This window comes from Oncorhynchus clarkii, chromosome 4 (assembly GCF_045791955.1).
Source record: "Oncorhynchus clarkii lewisi isolate Uvic-CL-2024 chromosome 4, UVic_Ocla_1.0, whole genome shotgun sequence".
Taxonomy (NCBI): Eukaryota; Metazoa; Chordata; class Actinopteri; order Salmoniformes; family Salmonidae; genus Oncorhynchus; species Oncorhynchus clarkii.
Window position 1 is genome coordinate 68974920 of NC_092150.1, and position 27977 is coordinate 69002896.

General features: G+C 45.3%; 1 protein-coding gene across 5 annotated transcripts in view; it reads right to left on the bottom strand.

The window, feature by feature from the left end:
* Positions 1 to 282: 282 nt before the first annotated feature.
* LOC139407179 (protein dispatched homolog 1-like) overlaps positions 283 to 27977 on the bottom strand; it is a 64190-nt gene continuing 36495 nt past the window's right edge. For 2 of the 5 annotated variants that reach the window (XM_071150714.1, XM_071150713.1), the window contains 7 exons: positions 24167 to 24764; positions 7228 to 7257; positions 6714 to 6837; positions 6383 to 6510; positions 5578 to 5675; positions 5368 to 5465; positions 283 to 5114 (listed from right to left, as the gene is read on the bottom strand). In XM_071150714.1, the coding sequence (XP_071006815.1) occupies positions 1512 to 5114; positions 5368 to 5465; positions 5578 to 5675; positions 6383 to 6510; positions 6714 to 6837; positions 7228 to 7257; positions 24167 to 24723 (4638 nt within the window). In that variant the 5' untranslated portion in view covers positions 24724 to 24764 and the 3' untranslated portion in view covers positions 283 to 1511. Of the gene's footprint in view, positions 5115 to 5367; positions 5466 to 5577; positions 5676 to 6382; positions 6511 to 6713; positions 6838 to 7227; positions 7258 to 24166; positions 24765 to 26620; position 27977 lie in introns of those variants that run through there. The other 3 variants (XM_071150712.1, XM_071150711.1, XM_071150715.1) reach the window with 3 other exon arrangements.

The window sequence follows — 27977 nt, forward strand, 5'->3', positions numbered from 1 at the left end:
AGTGCCAGCTTGGTGTCTCTCTCACAGATAATTACAGGCGTCTGGTAGCCTACAATACAAGTTCAGAGCTGCGCATCTGACACTAATTCAAGACTGAAAGTGTAATTATAAATCTGTATGCCGTGCTGTAGTGAGTCATACTGCCTGCAGAGCCCGGTCTAATGTATATGTTTGCTCTGTAGCAGAAGGTTTGGCCAGGATCTTGGACCACCAGGGAAACCTGTTAGAAGGGGGGATGGATGGCAGGAGCCAGAAGAGCAAATAAAACACAGGATTCGTGAATGAATGGAATTCGTAAATGAATAGGATACTTTTTATTGGACGGAGTTAACCTCTTAAAGGGCAGCCAAAGATTCTGAGAAAGGTAATAAAATAGCATGCCATTGATATGTTACAAGATCAAATGATGGGACCCATATGTGTTATACTATTGTTGGGTTTTAGAGTTTATCTTTGAAATTCATGCCCTTTTCACATACGTCCTTGGTCACTGTTAGAAAATGACTCTGTGGATGAGGGGTGTGGATGGTCTATAACAGGGTTCCCCAACTGGGAATTTGGAATGCGGATGGTTTTATCCCCCCGCCCACACCAGAAAATCAGCTCCAAGTGATTTTATTTTTGGAAATCTGTTGCCAAGTATTCCAACGCATAATAGAGAGATGTGATTATATGCAAATGTAAGCAAGGTTTCAAATGATTGTGTTTTAGTCAAATATATATCTGTTTGGGCTCCTTGCGGTCAATCTGCAGTCTACAAATAATTTGTAATTATGTTCCAGTCCCCTGACCATCTGCTCAATATTTTATTTTTTATCTAGTTGAGGATCCCTGCTGTAGGACGTCAGCATTTCTCATAGACTTACAGTGTATGACCAGCTTGGAATGTGATGCAGGCTCTTGAGGAGTGGAGATTAGAAATCAAACATCTGTGTGATGTATGAGAGCCCAGCACAGCACTGTGGCCTCAGGCCAGACAGAGCAAATCTTCTCAAGGCGCCAGCGGGAGTGAGACAATGAAACAGGTGTACCATTTGTTATTCCAAACCATGCCCTTTGAACAAAACCTTGAGATAGTTTCATTTCATACTATAGGAGCTGTGCGAAAAAATAGACAAATGGGTTAAAATGACTTTATAATCATACAATACATCTTTCATATTGGACCGAGAGGCAACGTGAAACAGACGTCTAACTAAGAAGGCCTGTGGTTCTTAGAGAATAAAGTATAATGGTTCACCTTTGTTAGAGCTCCATAAACACACAACATATTTACTGTGTACTCAAAAACAGTACATCTGACTGATCAAACCAATTTTATCTGCATAGTAGATACAGTAATCACAGAACATATAGGACCATACTTTTAGATGAAAGACATGAGGCACTTGGTCTATGAAATATACCAAGCACTTTAATTGCACAGGGACACTGCACATTATAGCTTGATATGACAAACGTTTACTCTTTAGATATAGTCTTTCAGAATTATCTTATAAGTTTATTTGCTGTCAACATAAACTTTCAGATAAGGGTTTTGAATTTATTGCAAGAGCAGGCACATTGGCTTCAGCTTTTGGCACATTAAACTCGACAGAATTGCACTTTACTTTCAAAGTTCTGTTAAAACAGTAGAGTTTCTTAGGAGAGGCTGAGGATGCCCTCTCCTTTTTGGGGTTCTGTTTGCACTTTTCAACACTTTCTTCCTGTGTGATGGGAGTAGTACTATTTTCAAACTTCTCCTGGTTGCTGGGCATCTTATGACAAGCGCCCTTTTGCGTTGTGGTGGACACATGATTATCCACGCTTGGAGCGTTTTCCGTTCCATGGTTGGCCCTGCAGCAGCCTTGGTGTGTGTGGGCTAACGTGCAGCCCAGAGGAGAGGCAGGAGGACCTTGAGTCTGAGCTGGAGTGTTAGGACTGTCACCAGGGCCAGAGGACCCTCCAGTCCGGTGTGAATCCTCCAGCCCAGATGGGTCTGGGGCAGCGCTCTGGTCCCTGGGGAGGCCACCCAGGACGGGGACAGTGTGAACACAGTAGCTTCTGAGGTGGCAGCTGTGAGGGCCCTGTCTGGGCATCCTGCCCGGGGTGCAGTGGTGGAAGTGGGATGGGGGACAGTGTACATAGTTCATACGGCAATCTATGGGTTTGTAGACGGCGTCCAGAGTAGATAGGAAGTTCTGGCCTTTGTTGGCATGGCTGCCTGTGAGGGGGAACTGAGGAGTGAGGCACGGGGAGTCCTGGGTTGTTTGAGTGCATGGGTGGGGAGTCCACTGCATACCCATAGACTGCTGAGGAGGAGGGGGGTCCCCACATGTGCAGGTTGTGTTATGAGAGTACTGGCATTTGGATCTGGGTTTAGTAGCCAGTGTGTCCAGTCCCTTTTCAGAGCAGGGCCCTCTGCCGGGCTCTGCCTTGCTCTTAAAGGGGATGTGTGTGCAGAGGGCAGAGTGGGGGGCTATTCCATTATAGAGCTGGGTGCACGTCTCCTGTTCCTCTGCAGGTTTCTCCTCATTCCTAGGGTTTGAAGCTAATGGTTCCAGTTCGTAATGCTCATGCTCCACCTCTCCTCCTCGACTGTCCAGTTGGTACTTGGTGCCATGCTTGCCCTGGGGCGAGGGGACGTTGGTGGTGCCCTCTTTGAAAGCCTGGCACTGAAACCTCTTGGGCAGGGGGATCTGTCCACAGGTGCCCTGGGGGCCCAGGCAACGGCACATGCACTGGAAGAAGAAGGTGGCGAAGGCCCAACTGATGCACATGATAAGCATCATGAAGGTGCCCAGCTGGGTGTAGGCCAGCACCGTGGATGGCATCATCATCGCCCCGGCGACAAACGTGGTGAGTGCCGCCATGGCAATAGCGGAACCCATCCGGCCGAGGGAGAAGACTACTTTCCCCTCGCGGTCGGGGTCAGGGGCGAGGCGATAAGCGACTCCATAGTGCACCGCGAAGTCCACCGACAGACCCACCGCCACTGAGATGGTGACTGACTCCAGCACGTTGAGCTCCCAGCCCAATAGAACCAGCGAGCCCACCGTGACGAAGATGGTGCCCGCGATGGAGAGGATGGCGTAGAGGCTGATGATGATGTTCCAGGTGGTGAGGAGCATGACCACGAAGGCCACCACCACGGACAATGCCATGGCGATAAGAGTGCCATCTGATAGGCTGTCCTGCAGGTCATAGAACTCCAGGTTGCTGACGAACCAGCCGTAATTCAGCCCGGCCGGGGCGCTCTTCAGCTCCTCCTGGATCCAGGTGTCCACCTCATGGTAGAACTGGTGCATCTTCTCGTAGGCCAGTGTGAACAGGTAGGCGCTCTGGAACTCCAGGACGATGGCCCGGATGGTGTCGTTGATGTCGAAGCGAGGCCCGGGGGTCTTACTGTCCAGGTGGAAGCTGGTGCTGCGGTCCAGCTCCATGATGGCCCTTTTGATGCACAGCTCAAAGATTTCCTGCTTGTAGGGGAATGTTGACTGGCTGCAGCAAGGGTAGACCGAGGCCTCTTCACAGTCCCGGTTCTCCATCCACTGCTTAAAGGTCTCAATGAAGCAGCTGGTGAAGTCCTGCTCCTCCGACTGGAACACAAAGCTCTGGTTCCTTAGCCTCTGGCAGAAGTTGAGGATCCACAGCTGGGAGGCTGGGCTGGCGATGTTGAAGGTGTTGTCCAGCATAAGTTTGCCTTTGTTCTTAGGGTTGAGGGGGTCCCCATTGTCCACGGGGGTGACCCCCCAGATGATGGTGATGGGCATGTGCAGGTCCTCCCCATGGTGGACTCTCTCAAACATGAACAGTTTCTTGTACTCTGCGTCGTAGCGCTCAAAGGGGTGGGAGGAGCGGAACACCTTGAACTCTGAGAGCTCCAGGGAGGGCAGCTTCATCTTGGGGTTGACACACACCACGTACGCCCCTCCCACTGTGAAGGCCAGGAACCAGAAGAGCCAGAGGTAGCGCAACTTGATCACGATGCAGGGCAGCACCTTCTCAAAGAAGATTCGGGAGGCCTCTGAGATGGTGAACAGGCACTTGCTGGCCTTCTGGCACAGGTTGGCCCAGAGAGTGCAGAACCCACTCTGCTGTGGGGGAGGTGGAGAGCTGGTGAAGATGTTGGGCAGGTAACGCTCATGGAGCACCACCACGGCCGGCAGCCAGGTCACCATCAGTATGTAGTTAACCAAGATGGCCGTGCCGGCGTAAACGCCAAAACAACGGATTGCGGTGATGTTGCTAACGTAGTTGGCGTAGAAGGCGGCAGCCGTGGTAAAGCTGGTGACGAACATGGAGAGGGCGGCGTGCTGCAGAGTGATGCTCACCGTCTCCGACAGCTCAGCGTTGGGCTTGTCGAACTTGGTGTAGTTCCACACGTCACAGAGGACAAAGGCGTCGTCCGCCCCGATGCCCACCAGGATGATGAGGGCCGTGAGGTTCATGAAGGGGAAGAATTCAAAGTCGAACACCATGCGGTACAGGAAGTAGGACACGATCAGGGAGCTGATGATGGCGATCATTGTCATCAGGGTGATGAACACAGATCGGGTGTACACACACATGACAAACAGCACAATCACTATGGCTATGGCCGGATACACGGTATCCGTCAGTAGGTAGTCCTGGAACAGGTTATGTTTGATACCGAACTCAATACCCGTGATGGTGGTGATGCCGTCCGAGCAGTTCCAGTTCTCAAAGTTGTCCAGGTAAATGTTCATCATGGTCTCCCCTTTCTCTGTGGGGGAGAACAGCATGCCATGTTTCAGGACAGGGATAAGGTAGTCAGTGTTCTTTGGGCTCATAAAGTCTTTGTCCACCAGGAAGTGGAAGATCTGGTAAACGGCGTTGTACTTGGTGCACTTGCGGGGGACGATGGTGCACTTGGACTGGTCCTTCCTGCGCGTGGTCATGTCCCAGCAGTCAGGGCCAAGTGTTCCGTTGTGGTAGTATTTGGCGCAGGAGCGCAGGATCTTGAGGGTGTGTGACACGTCGCGCTCTGTGATCTTCTGGCAGGAGGACTTGTTGGTGAGGATGGCTACGTAGTTACCCAGGGTCCAGCTGGGGCAGCAGGAGGCGTCGGTGGTGCGCTGGCACAGGCTCCAGTACTGGGGATGGGAGCGCACCTGGGGACAACACAATACAACAAGATATAAGAACAGAGTCTGACTAGAACATAACTATTGACCCAAGGAGACCATAACAGGAGACAAGGCCAATATATCAGTTGGGTTAGTTCCAGCCTGAGGCAGCATAGACACCCAACATACAATTTCTAATATGATGGGGCTTAGTTCAGGCATTGAAAAATCATTAACATGGCACAATTTGACATGAGCAAACGCTGAGGCACATCATCAACAGTGCTGTTCCACTTACCCGTGTATTGTCCAAATTGCACATGGATTTAATTGCTTGTATATTCCAAAGGTTCTTCCCCTCTGCAGATGTGAATACTAATCTGGAGTATCTGTCACCTGCACATACATTAAGAGCATCCGGTTAGCATTTCATCGTAGTCAAACATTCAGTCAGTCAAACACTTACTAGACAAACACTTGAAACGGGAGAAGCATGATGAGTTTGTACCTGGGACATCACAGAAGAAACTGTCTTTACTGAAGTCCCAGTCAGCTTGTCTTTTATCTCTGTCAAAGTGATCTTCAGCCCACCTGTCCTCTTGGTGACTGGAATACAAAAGTAATGGTGTGATTGCACTGCTAACACTTCATACATTACAATGAAGTTTTCTATCAATTCTGAAGATCCACATGACAGAACAAGACTGAATCCGCTTAAAGCAAACACACAGCAGAGATTTGCACATGGTAACCAAAGAGTACGAAAAGGTCATTCTTAAAACAAACTAAGGAAACGGGTTTAGACCGACCCATTTAAGCGATTACAAAGCCAGTGATTATATCATAATCGGTGAAGTGATCACTATCAGATTGCAATCTTTATTTTTCTAATCATTATAATAGCCAGATCATTGTGATGAGCAGGGGTTTCAGGGACACATCATCTGAAAGAGACATTCTTCCTTTAATCAGGAGTCTGTCAGAGGAGACTGAGGCCATGGCAGAATGATGCAGAGAGTCCTGTTGACAGGCCTGACCCTGGAGCCTCCCCCTCCCCAGTGATCAAGATGAGTAATGGAGATGGGCCGGGGATTGAACAATCTCCCCCACCAATCCTCTTGCAGGATGGGATTGAGATTTAGTGTGTGTGCTTGTCTGTTTCTGTCTGTCAGCAGGATACATCACTCCATTTCATGGCCTGAGGCCTGATCCTGACCAGTCCCCTTCATCAGGGATGTTGAATCAATACGTGTCACTAAAGGGTTAGAAGGATGACATTAAATGGACAGGATCTGTGAGTTCGGCTTTGTTACCTTTTCGCCTGCTCGTCGGCATACTTGAATGGGTAGTTAGCTAGGGTTGCTTTGTACCCTGTGTTTTTCACCATGTTATTCCATGTGACTAATCGCTGGCCTATTGCCGTGCCTCGTGGCTCAAATCCCTGAAGAAACAGACAAACAGAGGACATCTATTTATTAGTTCACCAGGAAATTGACCTTCGACATATTGGACTCTTCACATGCACTCAATATAATGATTTTGGTGTGTCAGAAACACTAGGTTTTCAATCTTGATCAAAATAAAGACCAGTATTTTCTATGGAGAAAGTTTTGTGCTTTCCTTCGATTGGCATGGCCTACTCACCAGTAAGGGGTCTGAGAAGTCTGGCAGGTCTGGCACCAGAATACCCACCAGGGCACACACCACGATGAGGACTGTACACACCCCCAGCACCACCACTGGCCAATCAGCAATCAGCTCTGCATAGCTGGAGATGAAGGTCAGGTGTTGATTAAACACAAAGCTGATGGCTTTATAACTATAGGAATATTATATGTACTGATAACCAAACAGAAAAGAGAAGGGTACACTAGTAGAATATCCAAAAGAGTATAAGGTGCTCATTGAAACGTCATGTAGATATTTAAGTATATTCAGTGTTCTGACTTGAGGGAAACTCAGTGGAAGGCATGTCTTGTAGAGGAACATGTGAGGTGGTTAGCAGGTTCCAGGCACAGAGAGCCCTTTCCACATCGATAACTGTGATGATTCACTACACAGGAATGACAGCTCGGCAGGGTTTTGATGGACTCAAGGAGAGCGAGAGAAGAGCTTTCGTAAAAAAAAAAATAAGATAATTATTTTTGGCAGATCTTACCTTTTTGGGAACCGAAAAGGCCTTGCAGGGCTGAAAAACAAAAGAGAGATAAATCAGATTTACATTTAGAAGTCAAAGCAAAATCCAATCAGAACCAGATTTGCCTCGGCATCCGTGCAGGGGGAATATGTTTCTTCATGAAAGGTTTTTGAGCAGCAATGCAGCACACACCTTGTGTGGAACAACTAGCTCTATTCAAACTTACATGCCCTCAGGGGACAGCGACCTCTTTTTGGTGAACTTTTGGTTTTCATTAAATAATAATAATGTATTCAAAAACCACACACAAATGTAGCGCCTGAAGAATCTCTGACACTAACCGGTTTAGACAAGAGTAACATCAATATCAATCTCTTTTAGGTCTGCTTTCTGTTTCTAACCTACAAAGCCCCACACAGTGCTGTAGTGCATGAAGAGGACTAGAGTCCCATTAGTGTGATCTCTCTTGTGCCATAAACACAGACAGAGAGGATCAGCACTGGGCTTCCTCGTTGCCAAAAGAAGCTTTCAGCGGCTCTGGATGTGTCTGGACTTCCCATCAGCACCTTCCCAGATCAGTGGGAAGCCTACGGACTGCAGAGTGCAAGCACAAGTCAGGGGGAATCAGATACGGCCACCGGATCACACAGGGCCCAGGACAGATAAGAGCAAGGCCAGGAGCGTGAGGATATGGGGAGAGGAGGGAGGGAGGGTAGAGGTGGGGCGGAGATAGGGCTGGGCGATATAGCCAAATATCATGTCACTGTATTTTAAAAGAATTGGATGGTATGGCGGTATTTGACTATATTTTTTATGTTTTTGAATAATAAAAGTTGTACATTTGCTTTATGAGTAGTAAATGATCCCAGGGTGGCAACACACATTCTAAGTGATTTCAATGGGTCTTTCTCCATTCTGATTGTTTTATACTGTTCAAATCAACTTTATCCAAAAATAATTTCAAGCATTTTCATACATTTCTGTATTTGCTGTACTCATTTGAGATCATTTCCACACTGCCACGTACGGATACACGATATGGGCAAACAATCTAGGCCTAATTTTTAACCAAATATTGCAAATGCTATTTGACACTTTTGGAATCATGGAAATAAATCTAATCAAATCAAAGTTCATTTGTTATTGTAAATACACCAGTTAGTCAGGCTGATTGAGGCAGTATGTACATGTAGACATGGTTAAAGTGACTATGCATATAAGATAAACAGAGTGTAGCAGCAGCGTAAAAAGAGGGTTTGGGGGAGGCACAATGCAAACACAATGCAAATAGTCCGGGTAGCCATTTGAGTACCTGTTCAGGAGTCTTATGGCTTGGGGGTAAAAACTGTTGAGAAGCCTTTTTGTCCTAGACTTGGCACTCCGGTACCACTAGTAGAGAGAACAGTCTATGACTGGGGTGGCTGGGGTCTTTGACAATTTTTAGGGCCTTCCTCTGACACCGCCTGGTGTAGAGGTCCTGGATGGCAGGCAGCTTAGCTCCAGTGATGTACTGGGCCGTACGGACTACCCTCTGTAGTGCCTTGCGGTCAGAGGCCGAGCAATTGCTGTACCAGGCAGTGAAGCAACCAGTGCTCTCGATGTTGCAGCTGTAGAACCTTTTGAGGATCCCAGAACCCATGCCAAATCTTTTCAGTTTCCTGAGGGGGAATAGGCTTTGTTGTGCCCTCTTCAAGACTGTCTTGGTGTGTTTGGACCATTCTAGTTTGTTGTTGATGTGGACAAAGAGGAACTTGAAGCTCTCAACCTGCTCCACTACAGCCCCGTCGATGAGAATGGGGGCGTGCTCGGTCCTCCTTTTCCTGTAGTCCACAATCATCTCCTTAGTCTTGGTTACGTTGAGGGCTAGGTTGTTATTCTGGCACCACATGGCCAGGTCTCTGACCTCCTCCCTATAGACTGTCTCGTCGTTGATCAGGCCTAACACTGTTGTGTCGTCTGCAAACTTAATGATGGTGTTGGAGTCGTGCCTGGCCATGCAGTCATGGGTGAACAGAGGGTACAGGAGGGGACTGAGCATGCACCCCTGTGGAGCTCCAGTGTTGAGGATCAGCGTGGCAGATGTGTTGCTACCTACCCTCACCACCTTTGGTGGCCCGTCAGGAAGTCCAGGATCCAGTTGCAGAGGGAGGTGTTTAGTTCCAGAATCCTTAGCTTAGTGATGAGCTTTGAGGGTACTATGGTGTTGAACGCTGAGCTCTAGTCAATGAATAGCATTCTCACATAAGTGTACCTTTTGTCCAGGTGGGAAAGGACAGTGTGGAGTGCAATATAGATTGCATCATCTGTGGATCTGTTTGGGCGGTATGCAAATTAGAGTGAGTCTAGGGTTTCTGGGTTAATGGTGTTGATGTGAGCCATTACCAACCTTTCAAAGCACTTCATGGCTACGGACGTGAGTGCTACGGGTCTGTAGTCATTTAGGCAGGTTGCCTTTGTGATCTTGGGCACAGGGACTATGGTGGTCTGCTTGAAACATGTTGGTATTACAGACTCAATCAGGGACATGTTGAAAATGTCAGTGAAGACACCTGCCAGTTGGTCAGCACATGCCCGGAGCACACGTCCTGGTAATCCGTCTGGCCCCGCAGCCTTGTGTATGTTGACCTGTTGAAAGGTCTCACTCACGTCGGCTACGGAGAGTGTGATCACACAGTGATCCGGAACAGCTGATGCTCTCATGCATGCCGCTGTGTTGCTTGCCTCGAAGCGAGCATAGAAGTGATTTAGCTCGTCTGGTAGGCTCGTGTCACTGGGCAGCTCGCAACTGTGCTTCCCTTTGTAGTCTGTAATAGTTTGTAAGCCCTGCCACATAAGACCACCGGCTCCGACGCTTTAGTATGATTCAATCTTAGCCCTATATTGACAATTTGCCTGTTTGATGGTTCGTCGCAAGGCATAGCAGGATTTCTTTTAAGCTTCCAGGTTAGAGTCCCGCACCTTGAAAGCGGCAGCTTTACCCTTTAGCTCAGTGGGAATGTTGCCTGTAATCCATGGCTTCTGGTTGGGGTATGTACGTACAGTCACTGTGGGGACGACGTCCTAGATGCACTTATTGATAAAGCCAGTGACTGATGTGGTTTACTCCTCAATGCCATTGGAAGAATCCCGGAACATGTTCCATGCTGTGCTAGCAAAACAGTCCTGAAGTTTAGCATCTGCTTCATCTGTCCAATTTTTTATAGACCGAGTCACTGGTGCTTCCTGCTTTAATTTTTGCTTGTAAGCAGGAATCAGGAGGATAGAGTTGTAGTCGGATTTACCAAATGGAGGGCGAGGGAGAGCTTTGTGTGTGGAGTACAGGTGATCTAGAATTGTTTTCCCTCTGGTTGCACATTTAACATGTTGATAGATATTTAGTAGAACTAATTTAAGTTTCCCTGCATTAAAGTCTCTGGCCACTAGGAGCGCCGACTCTGGGTGAGTGGTTTCCTGTTTGCTTATTTCCTTATACAGCTTCCTTATACAGAGTGCGGTCTTAGTGCCAGCATATGTCTGTGGTGGTAAATAAACAGCCACGAAAAGTATAGCTGAAAACTCTCTAGGCAAGTAGTGTGGCCTGCAATTTATCACACTATACTCTACTTCAGGCGAGCAAAATCTAGAGACTTCCTTAGATTTCGTGCACCAGCTTTTGTTTACAAATACACAAACTAATAGTGTAATTATAGAACGCTAGTGAATTTAAATGAAGAAGCATAGTGAAAACTGCATCGTTGTCATCAACTTTGTTGCAATCGCTGCATTGACCATGATGACTTAATGCAAGTGTCTTGTGATCGAGGAACAACAAATCTGTTCCTTGAATGATGGGGCGGCGCTAGGACTGTGTGGAAAGCGGCATGGAGAGAGATGACTCAAGTAGCGAAGTAAACTACAAAAATTGACATTACATATGGCGTATCACATTTAACAAACCAAACATTCAAATACCGTTATAGAAAGTAAAGTAAAAACCCAAACCGGTCCGTGCATCAATACCGGTATATCGTAAAATACAGTATACCGCCCAGCCCTAGGTGGAAGATGTCTTCATATGCCATAAAAACGAGTGTACAAAACATTAGAAACATGACCAGGTGAATGTAGGTGAAAGCTATGATCCCTTATTGATGTCAATTGTTAAATCCACTTCAATCAGTGTAGCTGAAGGGGAGGACAGAGGTTAAAGAAGGATTTTTAAGCCTCGAGGCAATTGAGACATGGTTTGGGTGTGTGTGCCATTCAGAGGGTGAATGGGCAAGACAAAAGATTGAAGTGCCTTTGAACGGGGTATGGTAGTAGGTGCCAGTCACACCAATTTGAGTGTGGGCTTTTCATACTCAACAGTTACCCAGCCAACTTGACACAACTGTGGGAAGCATTGGAGTCAACATGGGCCAGCCTCCCTGTGGAACACTTGACACCTTGTAGAATCCATGCCCTGACGGATTGAGGCTGTTGGAAGGCAAAAGGGGGTGACTCACAATATTAGGGAGGTGTTCCTAATGTTGTGTCCACTCAGTGTATACTCTGACTGGTCAAACTGACAGCGAATGGCAGTGACAGACTCACATGATCACATACACACAGGCTGGTGGCTATGAAGTCTCTAGAACTGTGGACAGACTGTCCTAACATTGTGTCCTAGGGACGATAGACATTATTACTTTACACTGCAACCGTGACATGTTCATCCTCATTCTCATCTTCTATTCACTGCAACCTGCATGAGTATTGCACTACCACGGTCACAATTTGGCACAGGCCTCACAGCCCACATCATGGACAAGGTAAGATTACACAAGAAACATAAACAAGGAAATCAGTATCCCAAACAGGGAAGTGAGCTCAGACGATTCTCTGCATTAGTCAATCACAGTGCACGCACACAGGTGCCAGGAGGTGGCTGTATTTTTCCTCATTCTCCCCTTTAAAAGGGAATCCATGGAATGCTATAATTAGTGGTTGCCATGGCACTGTGAAGCACAGATGAACAAAAGCTATTGGCAGGAATTTTTCACCACAGGGTAACTTCTGGGGAGGCAGTAAATCCACTTTAAAGTTAGCTGGACATGTTAATATGACAACCAGATGTTGTACGGCACAGGCTTTGAACAATCATCATATTGTAGACACAAGTTGAGTCCCATTAACACTACCAACCTGGAGTGAAGCTCTTTGCTATTTTTTTTTGCATTCAAGTAGACAGGGATTTAACCTTTTAAAATACGAGAGCCTGATACTAACAATGCCAAATGAAAAACACATTCCCCCTACCTTAAGTTAGCATTGTTTGCCAAGGAAAAATCTGTAACTTCATTTATTCTATGCCGTCTGTTAGTTTCCATGTACGGGCCTCGAACAGCGGAATTCGGGACAGAGATATGGCCCAGAACGAAGGAGAGTTATTGTAAATGGTTGAACTGGATTCATAAAGCATCTTTAGTCGTGGAGCCATCAAAAAAAGCACTGCTGCCTATTTATTTGCGCGATCTGTTTTGGATCTATTTTAAACTTTCCGAACCCTGACCACATTTCAGACGAATAAGAAGATGTCTAAAACAGAGGTAGCCCCTATATAGATTTACGACAGACATCCGAATCCTCAGATTCTATTTCAGCATGTTTTTTTGCATGAAGCAAACTTTTAAATATTTTTTCACTTAAAAAAAAAAAAGTATAAGCCTAGAATATGAATTGAAGTTGGCATTAAAAATATCAGCTTTGTGTCTCAATTCTCTTTTTTCCAATCTGTCAATGGGAGTATTAATGTGAAAAAATGCAGACTAATGTCCTTGGAAAAAACACCCTCTAAAGGAGAAGAGAGGAGGTGCTGGGGTGGGGAGGAGAAATCCGTTGACTGATGATCACAGGCTCTAAATCCAGCAGGATGACAACCCACAGAGTCAGGTTTCCTCCCCTCCTCTGATCCCAGTCCCCTTCAAACAAACTCCCACAATTCTTCCACAAACTTACAACAGCTACCCTTCCTAAATGTTATTCTATTTACCCGAAAGGGGAATGTTTATGGATCACAGGGTTAATTAATAAAGTTACTTGGGAGCAGCAACCAGGTCAGGCCGCGGTGGCCATGTTGACGTGTGGTGGAGTGAAGGGAGGAGAGAGAGGGGTCAGGGGTTACAGAGCTGAGGAGGGAAAACTGCTAACAGACACAGCATATATTCTGTAATAAGGGGCTGCATGAAGTGCTCAAGTCAGCCCAATTACTGTCAACTCTCAATTATTTGCTCCTGTGATTAAAACTCACTGGAACACTGCACACAATTAGAGTCTTGTTCAAGTTATGGAATTGTAAGAGTTGCTTGAGGGTGAAATACAAATATCAGCACGATATCATAGGCATAACATACAGCAGTGAAATGCTGAGTTTTAAAAAGTATTGACCATCAGGGAGTAGCCACCAGAGTCAGGGCTCATCAACTTCCATTGTACACCTTAAATAGATTTATGAGGTACAGTATTCATTCTTACAAGCTCGTAAAATTGTATTTACAAGCTATCTACACAGCACAGGTCTCTGATAGTTATTTTGGGGAGAGAACAAGGCCTCTGGATGCAAGCGTGTATGAGAAAATGTGAGTCTGAATAAGAGGTTATTGCTGTATAATAAGTCTATGCGCAGTTTGTTTGTGTGTTTGTAGAAGGGAAACGGAACAGCCACATCAGCCAGTGCATCGGGTCTGGAGGTCACAGCTGCCATCTCCACATTCTTGGGATTGAAATATGGGAGTGTACAAATTCCAGACATACAGGCCAGATTTCAACACTGTAGCCAATAGTTACAAGCTGTCCAAGAGATGTCTTTATCATCCTGTGGCCTCGCTCCCTTTATAGCAACCAGCTTATCCCCCATGAGTCCAGGGGCTTCAGGACCAACCCCAAAGAATGTATGGGTATTGCACATGCTTTCACCAACACTGCACTGAGCTAACCAACAGACATTGTCAACTAGGCCGAGCAGGGCGAATTACCGATACCGATAAGTCATTATGGCAATAAGTATGTCCATGTCATGAATTATTAATGTGGTGGCTTATGGTGTTCATAAGTTATTTGCTCAATAGACTAGATCCACGATGAGCAAGTTTAACCGGTTTAAGCAATAATTCCTACAATATACCACCAATACCAACACCTTTAATTTCATAGTCATGATGATGGACTTCATGTCAGTCTTGACACAGATCCAACAGGAGGCAGTACTAGATGAGTGTGTTGTATGTTGGCCTATTCCTGTAGCAGGACAACAGGTCAGAGTCTCTATTGCTGAACACATTCGGTACAAGCGGCTGCACAAGACCTCCAGCATTGGAACCAATGGCTTTCAGCTGCCAGCCCAACCAGCCCCAACCCATCACATCCAACATCCGCATTCAGACCTTGAGGACCGGGCTTCTGCAAGACGGGAGGCTGTGTTACCATTTGCTTCTTGCATGACCGAGATTCCTCTACTGCACAAAGTCAAGGAGTGGAACCAACGGCAAGCAGCTGTGCTGACCCATCAAGTCCTCTCCCAGTGCCTTTATGAAGATGTCCAACAACGTATTAAGGCCTGGAAGCTGTTTGATAAGGAGATCTGGGAGTTTCGCATGATTGACATGAGCTGCCCACCCCTAGTTGACACTCTGTTGCAGTTGTCATGCTGGCTAGAGCAGTTAAACAGAATGGTAACCAGGCTAGAGTTCCCTGCCTGTAGTGGTGGCCATTTTGAGAGTAAACCTCCCCCTCGTTTTTCTATATATTTTTTTATATAACCTTTATTTAACTAAGCAAATTCTTATTTACTCATAATTTGGCCCAATTTCAAGATACGCCCTCCATTAAGACTTGATACGTGATCTGGTGCATACATGTCTAGACAGAAAGGTAAACTCATGTAAAAATCCCAAGCACCACATAATCCTCTTTGTTTACCTACAATATCCAGTTTCAAGCACAGCAGTGCCTCTAGCTCCTGCCTGGGTCTCTTTGATCCAGCACGCCAGTTTGTTGTCCTGGGACTGATCTCACAGAGATATCAGGGTATCTTTTGTGTAAAGAGATACATGTTCATCACTCCCACCTCCTCTTTATACTATTCTATCCATGTTCTCTGCTCTCTCCGGGCCATCTAAGGCCACAGTGTCTGAAGGCTCTCCAGCTCTAACCGCAACTCTTGACAAAGAGGGTTTGGCGAGACGGCGCTGTGACATCTTGGAAGTGTCTGGTGACACAGCCGTCTGGTGAGTTGCAGACCAGGGCCAGCGGCTGTTGGGGCTGAGCGTCAGTTAAGGCCAGTAATGAAGTCTGACCTGTCCTCCCTGAGCTGAGAGAGTGAGTGTGAGGATGGGGGTGGTGGCCGAGATGGAAAATTCCAACCATTAGCTATGTTCACCAAGTGCGCAGAGGCTGAAGAAACTAAGAGAAAAAAACTAGTGATTCATAAGAACCTTCACACCTACAGTATATCAGAATGACGTTAGTACACCAAGCTGCATGCATTATTATGTTAAATGTTTGAATATTAATTGAATCCAGGAAGAATAATACAGTGTATTCTCAAGACTGTTTTGAAAAACTATGAGAACAAATATAGGGGAGTCACTATTGGAACCATAGATGAAGGTCCATTATAAACTAAATATACAATGCAATTCTGCACATACATGATTGAGGGATTGTGCCTTCAACTTAAATACCATTTGGACAGGCTGTTAAAAGGGCATTATACGGGATCATATTACATGCTAGTAACTATTTATAAAGCATTACAAAAGTTATCAAATCTTCCATTAGGCCTAATCCCCCAGGGAGCCGAGTCAGCCGTGGGAGGACCAGTAACGAAGCCTCACTAACTGCTCTCTCTACCAGAAGAAGAAAGAAAAAAGAGCAACCAAATTTGAAGTTATGACAGAGTGCTGTTCAGATGCAGCTTTGATCCTGGTTTATAGGATAGTATGGCTTGGGTGGGTACCTTTATGGGCTTTGCTTTGCGCCATGCTCAGGGGCCATATAGTATAGAGCATGGACTGGAGCACAGTCTGGAGCAGGGGCACTGGGAGCTCACCCCTCCTGTTATTTTTCGTACGTGCATGTACGGGATCCCTCCCCCCCCCCCCCCCCCCGAATCCCTCCCACCCCCCCGAATCCTTCCCACCCCCACGAATCACTCTCACCCCCCTGAATCCCTCCCACCCCCCCGAATCCTTCCCACACCCCCGAATCCTTCCCACCCCCCCGAATCCCTCTCACCCATGGATGAGAGCATTAAGTTGGGTTTATTTAGGTGAAAACGTCTAAAACCAACAAAAGCGGCTTACAAGCTTCTAAGATTGTCACCAGATTGTCACCTTCACCAGCAAATTAACTGCCGAAGTAAGAGGCCAGGAGGGTCCCATTTCTCAAGTTTTACAACAGGCAGAAGTGTCTCAGTGTTAAGGCAGGTGATAAATTGTACCGGGGGGGGAGAAAGCTTTTTGGCCCAATTCGGTTGATCCTGGGTAAAGGTACAGTGGGGCAAAAAAGTATTTAGTCAGCCACCAATTGTGCAAGTTATCCCACTTAAAAATGTAATTTTCATCATAGGTACACTTCAACTATTACAGACAAAATGAGAAGAAAAAAAATCCAGAAAATCACATTGTAGAATTTTTAATGAATTTATTTGCAAATTATGGTGGAAAATAAGTATTTAACAACAATAACAAAAGTTTACCTCAATACTTTGTTATATACCCTTTCTTGGCAATGACAGAGGTCAAACGTTTTCTGTAAGTCTTCACAAGGTTTTCACACACTGTTGCTGGTATTTTGGCCCATTCCTCCATGCAGATCTCCTCTAGAGCAGTGATGTTTTGGGGCTGTTGCTGGGCAACACGGACTTTCAACTCCCTCCAAAGATTTTCTATGGGGTTGAGATCTGGAGACTGGCTAGCCCACTCCAGGACCTTGAAATACTTCTTACGAAGCCACTCCTTCGTTGCCCGGGCAGTGTGTTTGGGATCATTGTCATGCTGAAAGACCCAGCCACGTTTCATCTTCAATGCCCTTGCTGATGGAAGGAGGTTTTCACTCAAAATCTCACGATGCATGGCCCCATTCATTCTTTCCTTTACACGGATCAGTCGTCCTGGCCCCTTTGCAGAAAAACAGCCCCAAAGCATGATGTTTCCACCCCCATGCTTCACAGTAGGTATGGTGTTCTTTGGATGCAACTCAGCATTCTTTGTCCTCCAAACACGACGAGTTGAGTTTTTACCAAAAAGTTATATTTTGGTTTCATCTGACCATATGACATTCTCCCAATCTTCTTCTGGATCATCCAAATGCTCTCTAGCAAACTTCAGACGGGCCTGGACATGTACTGGCTTAAGCAGGGGGACACGTCTGGCACTGCAGGATTTGAGTCCCTGGCGGCGTAGTGTGCTACTGATGGTAGGCTTTGTTACTTTGGTCCCAGCTCTCTGCAGGTCATTCACTAGGTCCCCACGTGTGGTTCTGGGATTCTTGTGATAATTTTCACCCGAGGGAGATTATCAGTGGTCTTGTATGTCTTCCATTTCCTAATAATTGCTCCCACAGTTGATTTCTTCAAACCAAGCTGCTTACCTATTGCAGATTCATTCTTCCCAGCCTGGTGCAGGTCTACAATTTTGTTTCTGGTGTCCTTTCACAGCTCTTTGGTCTTGGCCATAGTGGAGTTTGGAGTGTGACTGTTTGAGGTTGTGGACAGGTATCTTTTAAACTGATAACAAGTTCAAACAGGTGCCATTAATACAGGTAACGAGTGGAGGACAGAGGAGCCTCTTAAAGAAGAAGTTACAGGTCTGTGAGAGCCAGAAATCTTGCTTGTTTGTAGGTGACCAAATACTTATTTTCCACCATAATTTGCAAATAAATTCATTACAAATCCTACAATGTGATTTTCTGGATTTTTTTCCCTCATTTTGTCTGTCATAGTTGAAGTGTACCTATGATGAAAATTACAGGCCTCTCTCATCTTTTTAAGTAGGAGAACTTGCACAATTGGTGGCTGACTAAATACTTTTTTGCCCCACTGTATGCATGAGGTAAAAACACTATGTACAACATAGCAACCCTGAGGGCAGAAACAGGGTAGTGTTGACCTATCTGTGGGCTTAACTCACTCCACATAGATGCAGACCTGTTCTAAGAAGCCAATGGAAGGCTCTGGAAGCAAACTGGGTGGTTCCCTCCCTCCTTCCCTCATCTTTCTGGGGAAGGCAGTGCTCATCTCTCCTTTCCCCTGATCTCCCCAGAGACACCAGGGTGCTTCTTCATAAGTCAAGGCTGAGGCTGGGCGTGATGGATGTCCTGTACAGTGGTTAATGGGCCAAATGGATAAAACGGTAGCGTGAAGAGCCCTGCCGCTACTTCACAGGGGTTCACATCAGGTCCAGGACTCCAGGCTCCCTCAGACCGCAGCAGGCATAGCAAACAGTTGTTATTCTTTATAATGTGCAAAGCCTTGTCAAACTGACACCCTGAAATCCATAGCACAAAGATCAATTTCAGGCCGCCTGGCTGGTCAGGACTTGCAGCTGTCAGACAGCTTGGCATATTAGTTAATGTCTCCAAAAATGATCTCGCACTGGGTGAAAGTTATCTGAGGCATGATTTTTTTAAAAGAGGGTCTATGCATTCATATCAAGGCTTTTCTGCATGTTTCCATATATGGCCCCTAGTCATAATCACATATTCAACTGATAGAAATGTTTTAATTCATCCAATATGATGAAACATTCCAGCTGGATGAGGTGTCATGTTTTATATGTCTTTCTGCACACCATGGAAACCAAAAAAATGGTACTTGGTACAAAATCAAACTAAAAATATGCCGGCTATCTGAGAAAGTATGAAACCAATCCAAACTTGTGGCCGCTACAATAACATGAATGTACTGTAGCAGGAAGCAACGCACGGGCAAAACCCCTCCCCGGGTGAGTGGAGTGTGAAGGAAGAGGTTACAAACATGACATGACCCTGAATAGTTCAGTGTCAGCGGGCTCTTTGGGGGTTGTTCAGCCTTGGAAGGTCAAGCCAGTCTCGGCAGCACAGGTGGACGCAGCTCTCTCACTCTCTCTCTGGGAGACCAGCAGGAGCTGAAAGGTTCCTTGAGAGTGTTCTATCAAGACAATTACAGGCTTGGAAGAAACCAGCTCTGACTGTTTCCCCATGATCCTCAAATCATAAAAAAACAAAGTCACCATGAAGGATAATCTTACCATTCAGACACTGCCAATCTTAATGCATTTCCCAGACCCAGACAGAGAGATCCTTCATCTACTCAACAGATCTGCTGAGCTGGCCTTCTCCTTAATAGTGGATTTTGGTCATGACATTCAAGGATAAATCCATTTACTTCTCAGAGTAAAACACATACACACAGAAAGAGAGACTATAATCTTACAATGGGTGGATTAATACTTTCCATGTATTCTCAAGAGGAGTTATATACTGTAGTTCCTAAATGTATAGTTCTTGGACAAACACACAAAGGCCTGAAATGCCTGAGGAAGAAACTCCAGTGCAACCTTATCGGGAGGGGGAGGAGGAAGGGGCCTCTATAAAGCAGGGCGTAACAGCCAAGTGCTGTAATCATACATGTAATCCCCTGCCTAATCTCACGGATCACAGCCTTTGAGATCAAATTGATATTTGACACGATCTTGTCTGACTGCGTACCCTCAAATTACCGAGGCATTAAAAAGCCTCTCCCTCCATGCGAGGAGGGATTCTGTGGCGCACTGTGCTCCAACACGAGGGTAAAAGGAGAGGCCCAAAGCCCTGAACGTCTGGGGCCAGTCAGGGACTCGGAGACTGTGTACCAGACAGCCAGGCTTATCCTTCCCTCTTATCTTTCCATCTCCAATCTCTCTGGAGACACAATACTACTGTACAGGGGATTGGAACTGAGAGCAACTCAACGTCGGCCTGTAATTCAAACCTGTCATCACAGAACAAGAGGGACCTATTTACTAAATACAGCGGCTGAGGAACATCAGCTCTTTATTCAGACACAGAATATATCATTTTTTTTAAGAAAGCCACAGATGCCAGCGAATGCATCCAAATGGCTGCAATGATATCCTTTGCCACACCTTGCCCACCCAACTCCTAATGTGCGTGGATGGAGTTTGCTGTGCGCACACCGGCACCTGATACGAGTATATACCTAATCTCTCACAGCCACAGAAGACATTTCTCTAATGAAGTTACAGGGATCTAACTCAATTCGGTAGGAAATTTCCATGCGAAAAGATGTAAGCAAAAATATGGTTTTACACAAATGAACCTCTCCATAACTACTTGCTACCATAAAGAGGAGCTGACATGAGTAACTGCAATATTTACTTTTATTTTGTATGCTGTGGAGTTGGAGATAAATAACAAAATACACAAAGTAAGTAAATGATTAAGGAAAGCATTAAATGGCTCCAGTGTAAAATATATTTCAGTCTGTGGTTTGCAGGAAGGCGGGGAAAACGACTTGCTAAATGCGTCTCGCTTAAAAAAATGTTTGACAACAAACGTGGCAGAGTTCTCTCCCAAAGAATGTAAGAGCGGTGCTGCACCACCTTGTGGACTGGCCACTACGTAAAATTAAAGCTGCAATATGTAACTTTTTGGGGGGACCAAACCAAATTCTAATTTGCTACGAGACTCGAAATTGAGCTCAGGTGCATCCTGTTTCCATTGATCATCCTTGAGATGTTTTTACAACTTGATTAGAGTCCACCTGTCCACCTGGACATGATTTGGAAAGGCACACACCTGTCTATATAAGGTCCCATACCACAGTTGACAGTTCATGTCAGAGCAAAAACCAAGCCATGAGGACAAAGGAATTGTCCATAGAGCTCCGAGCCAAAATTGTGTCAAGGCTCAGATCTGGGGAAGGGTACCAAAACATTTCTGCAGCATTGTCTGTCCCCAAGAACACAGTGGCCTTTATAATTCTTAAATGGAAGACTATTCCTAGAGCTAGCTGCACGGCCAAACAGAGCAATCGGGGAAGAAGAGCCTGGTCAGGGAGGTAACCAAGAACCGGATGGTCACTCTGACAGAGCTTCAGAGTTCCTCTGTGGAGATGGGAGAATCTTCCAGAAGGACAACCATCTCTGCAGCACTCCACCAATCAGGCACATGACAGCCCACTTGGAGTTTGCCAAAAAGCACCTAAAGGCTCTCAGACCATGAGACACAAGATTCTCTGGTCTGATGAAACCAAGAATTAACTCTTTGCCCTGAATGCCAAGCGTCACGTCTGGAGGAAACCTGGCACCATCGCTACGGTGAAGCATGGTGGTGGCAGCATCATGCGGTGGGGATGTTTTCAGCGGCAGGGACTGGGAGACTAGTCAGGCTCCAAAGTGCTCAGGACAGACTGAGGCGAAGGTTTACCTTCCATCAGGACAATGACCCTAAGCACACAGCCAAGACAACGCAGGAGTAGCTTCGGTTCAAATCTCTGAATGTCCTTGAGTAGACCAGCCAGAGCCTGGACTTGAACCCGATCGAACATCTCTGGAGAGACCTGAAAATACCTTGCAGCGACGCTCCCCATCCAACCTGACAGAGCTTGAGAGGATCTGAAGAGAAGAATGGGAGAAACTCACCAAATATAGGTCTAGCAAGCTTGTAGTTTTACACCCAAGAAGACTCGAGGCTGTAATCACTGCCAGAGGTGCTTCAACAAAGTTCTGATGAAAGGGTCTGAAACTTATGTAAATGTGATATTTCAGTTTTGTATTTTTTATATATTTGCTAAAAATTCGAAAAACCTGTTTTCGCTTTGTCATTATGGTGTATTGTGTGTAGATTGATGAGGGGGGGAAACAATTTAATGCATTTTAGATTTAGGCTGTAATGCAACAAAATCTGATAAAAGTCAAGGGGTCTGAATACTTTTCGAATGCACGCCAAACACCAGTTTCAACATCAAAAGTGAAGAGGCGACTCCGGGATGCTGACCTTCTAGGCAAAGTTGCAAAGAAAAATATATTTCTCAGACTGGCCAATACAAAGAAAAGATTAAGATGGGCAAAAGAACACAAGACACTGGACAGAGGAACTCAACATCCCGGAGTCGCCTCTTCACTGTTGACGTTGAGACTGGTGTTTTGTGGGTACTATTTAATGAAGCTGCCAGTTGAGGACTTGTGAGGCGTCTGTTTCTCAGACTAGACACTCTAATGTACTTGTCCTCTTACTCAGTTGTGCACCGGGGCCTCCCACTCCTCTTTCTATTCTGGTTAGAGCAAGTTTGAGCTGTTTTGTGAAGGGAGTAGTACACAGCGTTGTACGAGATCTTCAATTTTTTTGGCATTTTCTCGCATGGAATAGCATTAATTTCTCAGAACAAGAATAGACTGACAAGTTCCAGAAGAAAGTTCTTTGTTTCTGACCATTTTGAGTCTGTAATCGAACCCACAAATGCTAATGCTCCAGATACTCAACTAGTCTAAAGGCCAGTTTTATTACTATTTTAATCAGAACAACAGTTTTCAGCTGTGCTAACATAATTGCAAAAGGGTTTTCTAATGATGAACTAGCCTTTTAAAATGATACATTTGGATTAGCTAACACAACATGCCATTGGAACACAGGAGTAATGGTTGCTGATAATGGGCCTCTGTACACCTATGTAGATATTCAATTTTAAAAAATCTGCTGTTTCCAGCTACAATAGTCATTTACAACATTAATGTCTGCACTGCATTTCTGATTAATTTGATGTTATTTTAATGGACATAAAATGTGCTTCTCTTTCAAAAACAAGGACATTTCTAAGTGACCCCAAACTTTTGAACAGTATATGTGTATATGTATATTTTTTTTAACTTTATTTGTTATAATTTAAGGCCAGACACCACACCCTAATGGCTATTTTTGTGTTCTAGATTGCAGGAAATGGCAGTTACGCAAAATGATTTGAGTTATGACATCAGGGAGAAGCCACACAGAGGAAACCTCTGTCCCCGGCCAGACATACTTGTAGAGATTATCTCGTCTGGCTGAGCTGTGTGTTGGTACTGTCTGCATTGTGTTTGCCTGGGAAAGAGGACAGCCAGACCATGAAACCATCAGCACCTGTCCTAGAAGAGCCTCAATGCTGATGAGCGAGGGGAGGCTTGGGAGAGGCCAGGGGGACAGTCCCTGTGGATTGACGGGACAGGCTGGGGCCTGAGGAGGGACAGCGGCCCTGCAGCCCCTGGGGCTCTCAAAGCTCTCTTTTATTGGGGTTGGGGGTGCAGAAGGGGTGGCTCTGGGGCTGGTATTGTGCTACCTGGGTGCCTGGCTGGCTGACCCCTCCTCCTCCCTGCATCTGCTGGGTTGGCACCCCTGGGACCACAGGTTATCTCCCTAGGAAATCACCTTGACCTCCACACAGCAGAACAATCAGGAATGGGTCAACAGGCAGGCAGAGGGATTATAGAGCTGAATTTAGATATGTGTTAGGAGAAAAGGGCAGTTCTAACTATGATTTCTCAATACAGGGTCCAATTCTGTAGCATGCAAGCAGTTACATGACTGACATGGTGTAATGCAAAAGTACTACTTAACCATGTCAAATGTCGAAAATGTTTCAGATATCACACTGATATCACATCAGAACTTAAAACCTACCCTACATAAACAGACTCAAAAAACATTCCTCTGAGGCATAACTGGGGGAAAAGGCAAGGCTACAGTTACATGCATGTACAGATTCTTAAACAGCCATGTGCATAATGGTACTACATAGCACCCCTAACATTATCCCTAAATACTGTGATATGTTAGTAAGCATTCAGTCAGCAGCCATTTGGCAAGGAAACGCAATGAAAGGGCTTCTGTTGGAGAGGCAGGGTAATAGAGATATGCCTAAGGCCACCCCGTTGCAGAGAGAAGCACGAACCGGCGTACACACAGAAACACACAGTCATCACACACGTACCTGAGGCCAGCCACATTGGGCTGGTTCTGGATGTGCTCCTGCCAGCAGTGGTGTAAACAAAGGGATGGAGGAGAGGCCTGCAGGCAGCAGGAGCCCGGGTGAAGGGGCAGGGCAGGGGCATGGGTCTGGAAGATGTGGCACTCCTGCTGGTTGCCGTGGCAGCACAGGGGGGGATGGAATGGGCAGCGGTGGCAGCACGGGGGAGGTGGAGACAGCAGAGGAGTAGAGGGGAAGGAGGTTGTGGAGGGCAGGAGCTTGGACAACCTTTGAGAGTCTGTGAGGTGTGATGAGGTGGAGGAAGAGGAAGGGGCCCTTAGGGAACCATTCTGCTTGATGATGCTTCCATTCTGACTCACTCTGGATCTCTGCTGCAGCTCCTTGTGCGGTGGTGTTGGCCTTGGTTGGTGCCTCTGCCTCCGCTGTGTTCTGGGTGTGGATACAACGCTGACGTCCCTTCTTTCCGTGCTGCTGAGGCTCGCACTGGCCTCTGTGACGCTGGGTGACAGGCTGCCATTGCTGAGGAGCAGGAGGTCACCATTGGCGTCACTCAGGGCCATCGTCCTCCTCCTGCTGGCCTGGCGCAGGGTTTGCCACTCCTCTGCAGAACATAAACGGAAAAGGGGAGGTAAAGCAGACAGGCCAATAGTTAGCTCTTAACTGTAGCTAGTCATGTTGACATTCAGATGAACATTGACTCTATTCACACAGAGCTGGTGAGCTGAGCTGAATGGGGCAACGAGAGGAAAGGAGGCCTGGAGCCAGGGAGTAGCGTGGGCGAAGGGGAGAGAATGAGACAGTAAACAGTGCAAGGGTTCACACTCAAAACTCAGATCAAAACAGAATGCAATGACCAGTCAGGAAAACAGATCATTAACTTGTTCTTTCTAGGCCAGGAGACTGGGAACAGATACAAGCTACACAAAGTTAATTAGTGATCAATCCTCATTGATTTTCTGAATTAAAGCTAAATGTGAAATATTAGTCAGTTACTTTACCATATTTCTCTACCTTCCTCACTGCCATTTTTGTCTAAATAGTATGATGTATAATGTATGAATACGATACGATAGGGTATGAATTGGCAGCCTCTGTTCATGGAGTATGAGATAGGCTATTTCTACATTATGAAAAGTATAAAATATTTCCAACAGAATAAGATTAAACAGAGGTCTTCAAGTGTTCATGTTGCTAGCATTTCAGACCCTATGACTCTATCACTCTCTTAAAATTAATACTTTCAGGCTATGTGTAATATAAAATGACTTCAGTTGGGACATTTTGGAGTAAGATAAAATAAAAAATATGTTTTTGCCATGATATGGCTTGACACACTTAAAAAAAGTAGTGAATTGCCTTTCACAGGTAATGCACGGTTGTGGTTGGTTGTTAAGTTGGAAGGTTGCAAAACACCAACCCCCGCTGAAACAGATTTGACGTGAACCCAGATAAATAAATCTCTCTCAGTCTAATGTGACTGGGAGTCCTGAGAGAACCTCATCTCCCTACAATAACTAATGGCTGAGGTGGGGAGAAAAAAAAACTACTTCTCACTAGTTCCCACACAGTACGGTCTACTTCATCCACATCACGCCTAGGACCGAGAGATAGATATGGAACTGCACTAGATGGAAATGTAAAGCAGTGCAGAAAATCCCCCTGTACATCACAACACATTATTACTACCATATCATAACGCATAAATATTGCCTTAGAAAACAAATCTACTGAATGTGGCTTCTATTCTTCTTTATTTTCCTATTTGATAAAATATGCAACTTTTTTAAAGGCTACTTTCTTTACTGAACCTTGTAGAGATTTTGCATTTAAAAATATTCACATCTGTCAAGACAAACTTTACACATGACACAGCTTCTTGCAAATTACGTTCCCTCAAACTCACTACGGTCCCATTCCTCCAAGTTTGGCTTGGCTCCATGTGATCGCATATGAACACAGTACACACACACAATCGTAGGCTACATCAAATATATTGACGCCAAACAAAGCTTGATGTGTTTGTGTTCAACCGACACCCATTAAGATATACAATATAGCCTTCTAGGAAAACCTTTTCTCCATGCAGGGAAACAGCCATGATGCAGTGAATGTGAATGACTGTGTTCTGCGATGCCTCAACATGAATAAGGTAGGGGGTAACATGAGACTGACAGCCCAGTCAGGTCAGAGCTGTGGGAATGGGGGGGGGAAGGAGAACTTCAACCTCACTCTGTCTGAAGGGCTCCGAATAGCAGGCAGTGCAGTGGAAATGAAGGTTACGTTTCTAGTTGACCAAAAATCACAAGTTACCAAAAATGATAGAAAAGCTGAAAGGTGGCAATGAAATGATTAAGTATGAAAAAGAGACTTAAGAGAGTAGTCTGGATCTTTGTGATATGAACTGTGATATGAAAAACATGACTATGCTTGGCTAAAAAATCAGTTGCATCCCTCTACCTGTACACATCTTCCTTCAACATTGCTCCACGGCCACAGGAATTTAGATGGCTGTGTGGGCTCCAATACTGAGCGCTGAAATCCAGGTGAGACATCTAGGCCAGTCTGTAGTCTGACACAAACAGGGGTCTGTGGCCCTCAGGAAACAACGGACAGATTACAGTGTGGAATGACTGTCCTAAAAAAGAACACTGAGGACAAGTCCTTAACAATTACTTATTTAATAAACTATTTATATATCTATTTTTTGTGTGTATCTGCAAACACTGGTATGTTACACATTTTGGTTTTAAGAATTGACGGTCACACTATGCTTACGACCGACACAATGAGGTTTGTGGAAACTGCAAAGATTTAGAATAACGGATGCATTTTTCTGCATTCATGTTGAGTTTGTGATTAATTTGGGGTGAATCTGTGCAACTACGAGGTACGCAGCAGGAGGCAAAGTACCTCATTCCTGTATTTAAAGCTAATAGGACAATCATTAATAAGAGGACTCAGTCAAGACAGTTAATAACTTCCGCCTAATAACAGAATTTATCCTGGAAACTACGAGTACATGCCCGAGAGGACTATGAGGACTTTGACATTCATATTCTAATAGTGTCTGAGAAACTTATGACAAGCCTGAAACTTTGGCCCAGTTCCACAGCTGGGTTTTACATACCTATATGGCGTTCTCGCTCAAGGCTACTGCATTGTATCAAGTTAAATAGGTAAATAAGCTGGTTTGGTGTCATACCGTCATCATGCCTTGACCAATCAATGTGAAGCTGAAATGAAGACAAGCAGCATATTTATTTTTTCTATTTTATACTTTAGCCATAATGTATTACAATGCATTGCTCCAGAGAGAGCATTATGATTAAATAAGAAAATAAACTATAATGTTGCTTCACTATGAGATATGAAACCATATTAAATCATTTGAGTAAAATGTAGTTTTGTTTCAACTTTAAAGGTAGGCTGAATGACCACTAACGTTCTAACTAAGCTGCTGTCAAACTGAAGAAGTTTCTCTGTTTTGTCGAAGTATGTCCATATTAGCCTACCAAATATAATGTTGATCAACTAAAGTTATGTAGATTACATGATGAGGTTAAAAACATTCCGATAGGAAGCTACACCAGCGTTCAGCAAAAGACCGGTGCATCCCATTCAGCGAAACATCACTTTTCATTATTTCGTTCCAGTACCTTGTAACAGCGGAGAAGGAATCCGCTATCTACATCGTATCCTAAACTCCCACTTTAGTAGCCAAAACAGTTGGAACAACAGACACAAATATACATTTATAAACCATTAAGATTATGGGTTTTAAAGCAGTATTTTTCAGAGGATCAATGCACAGCAG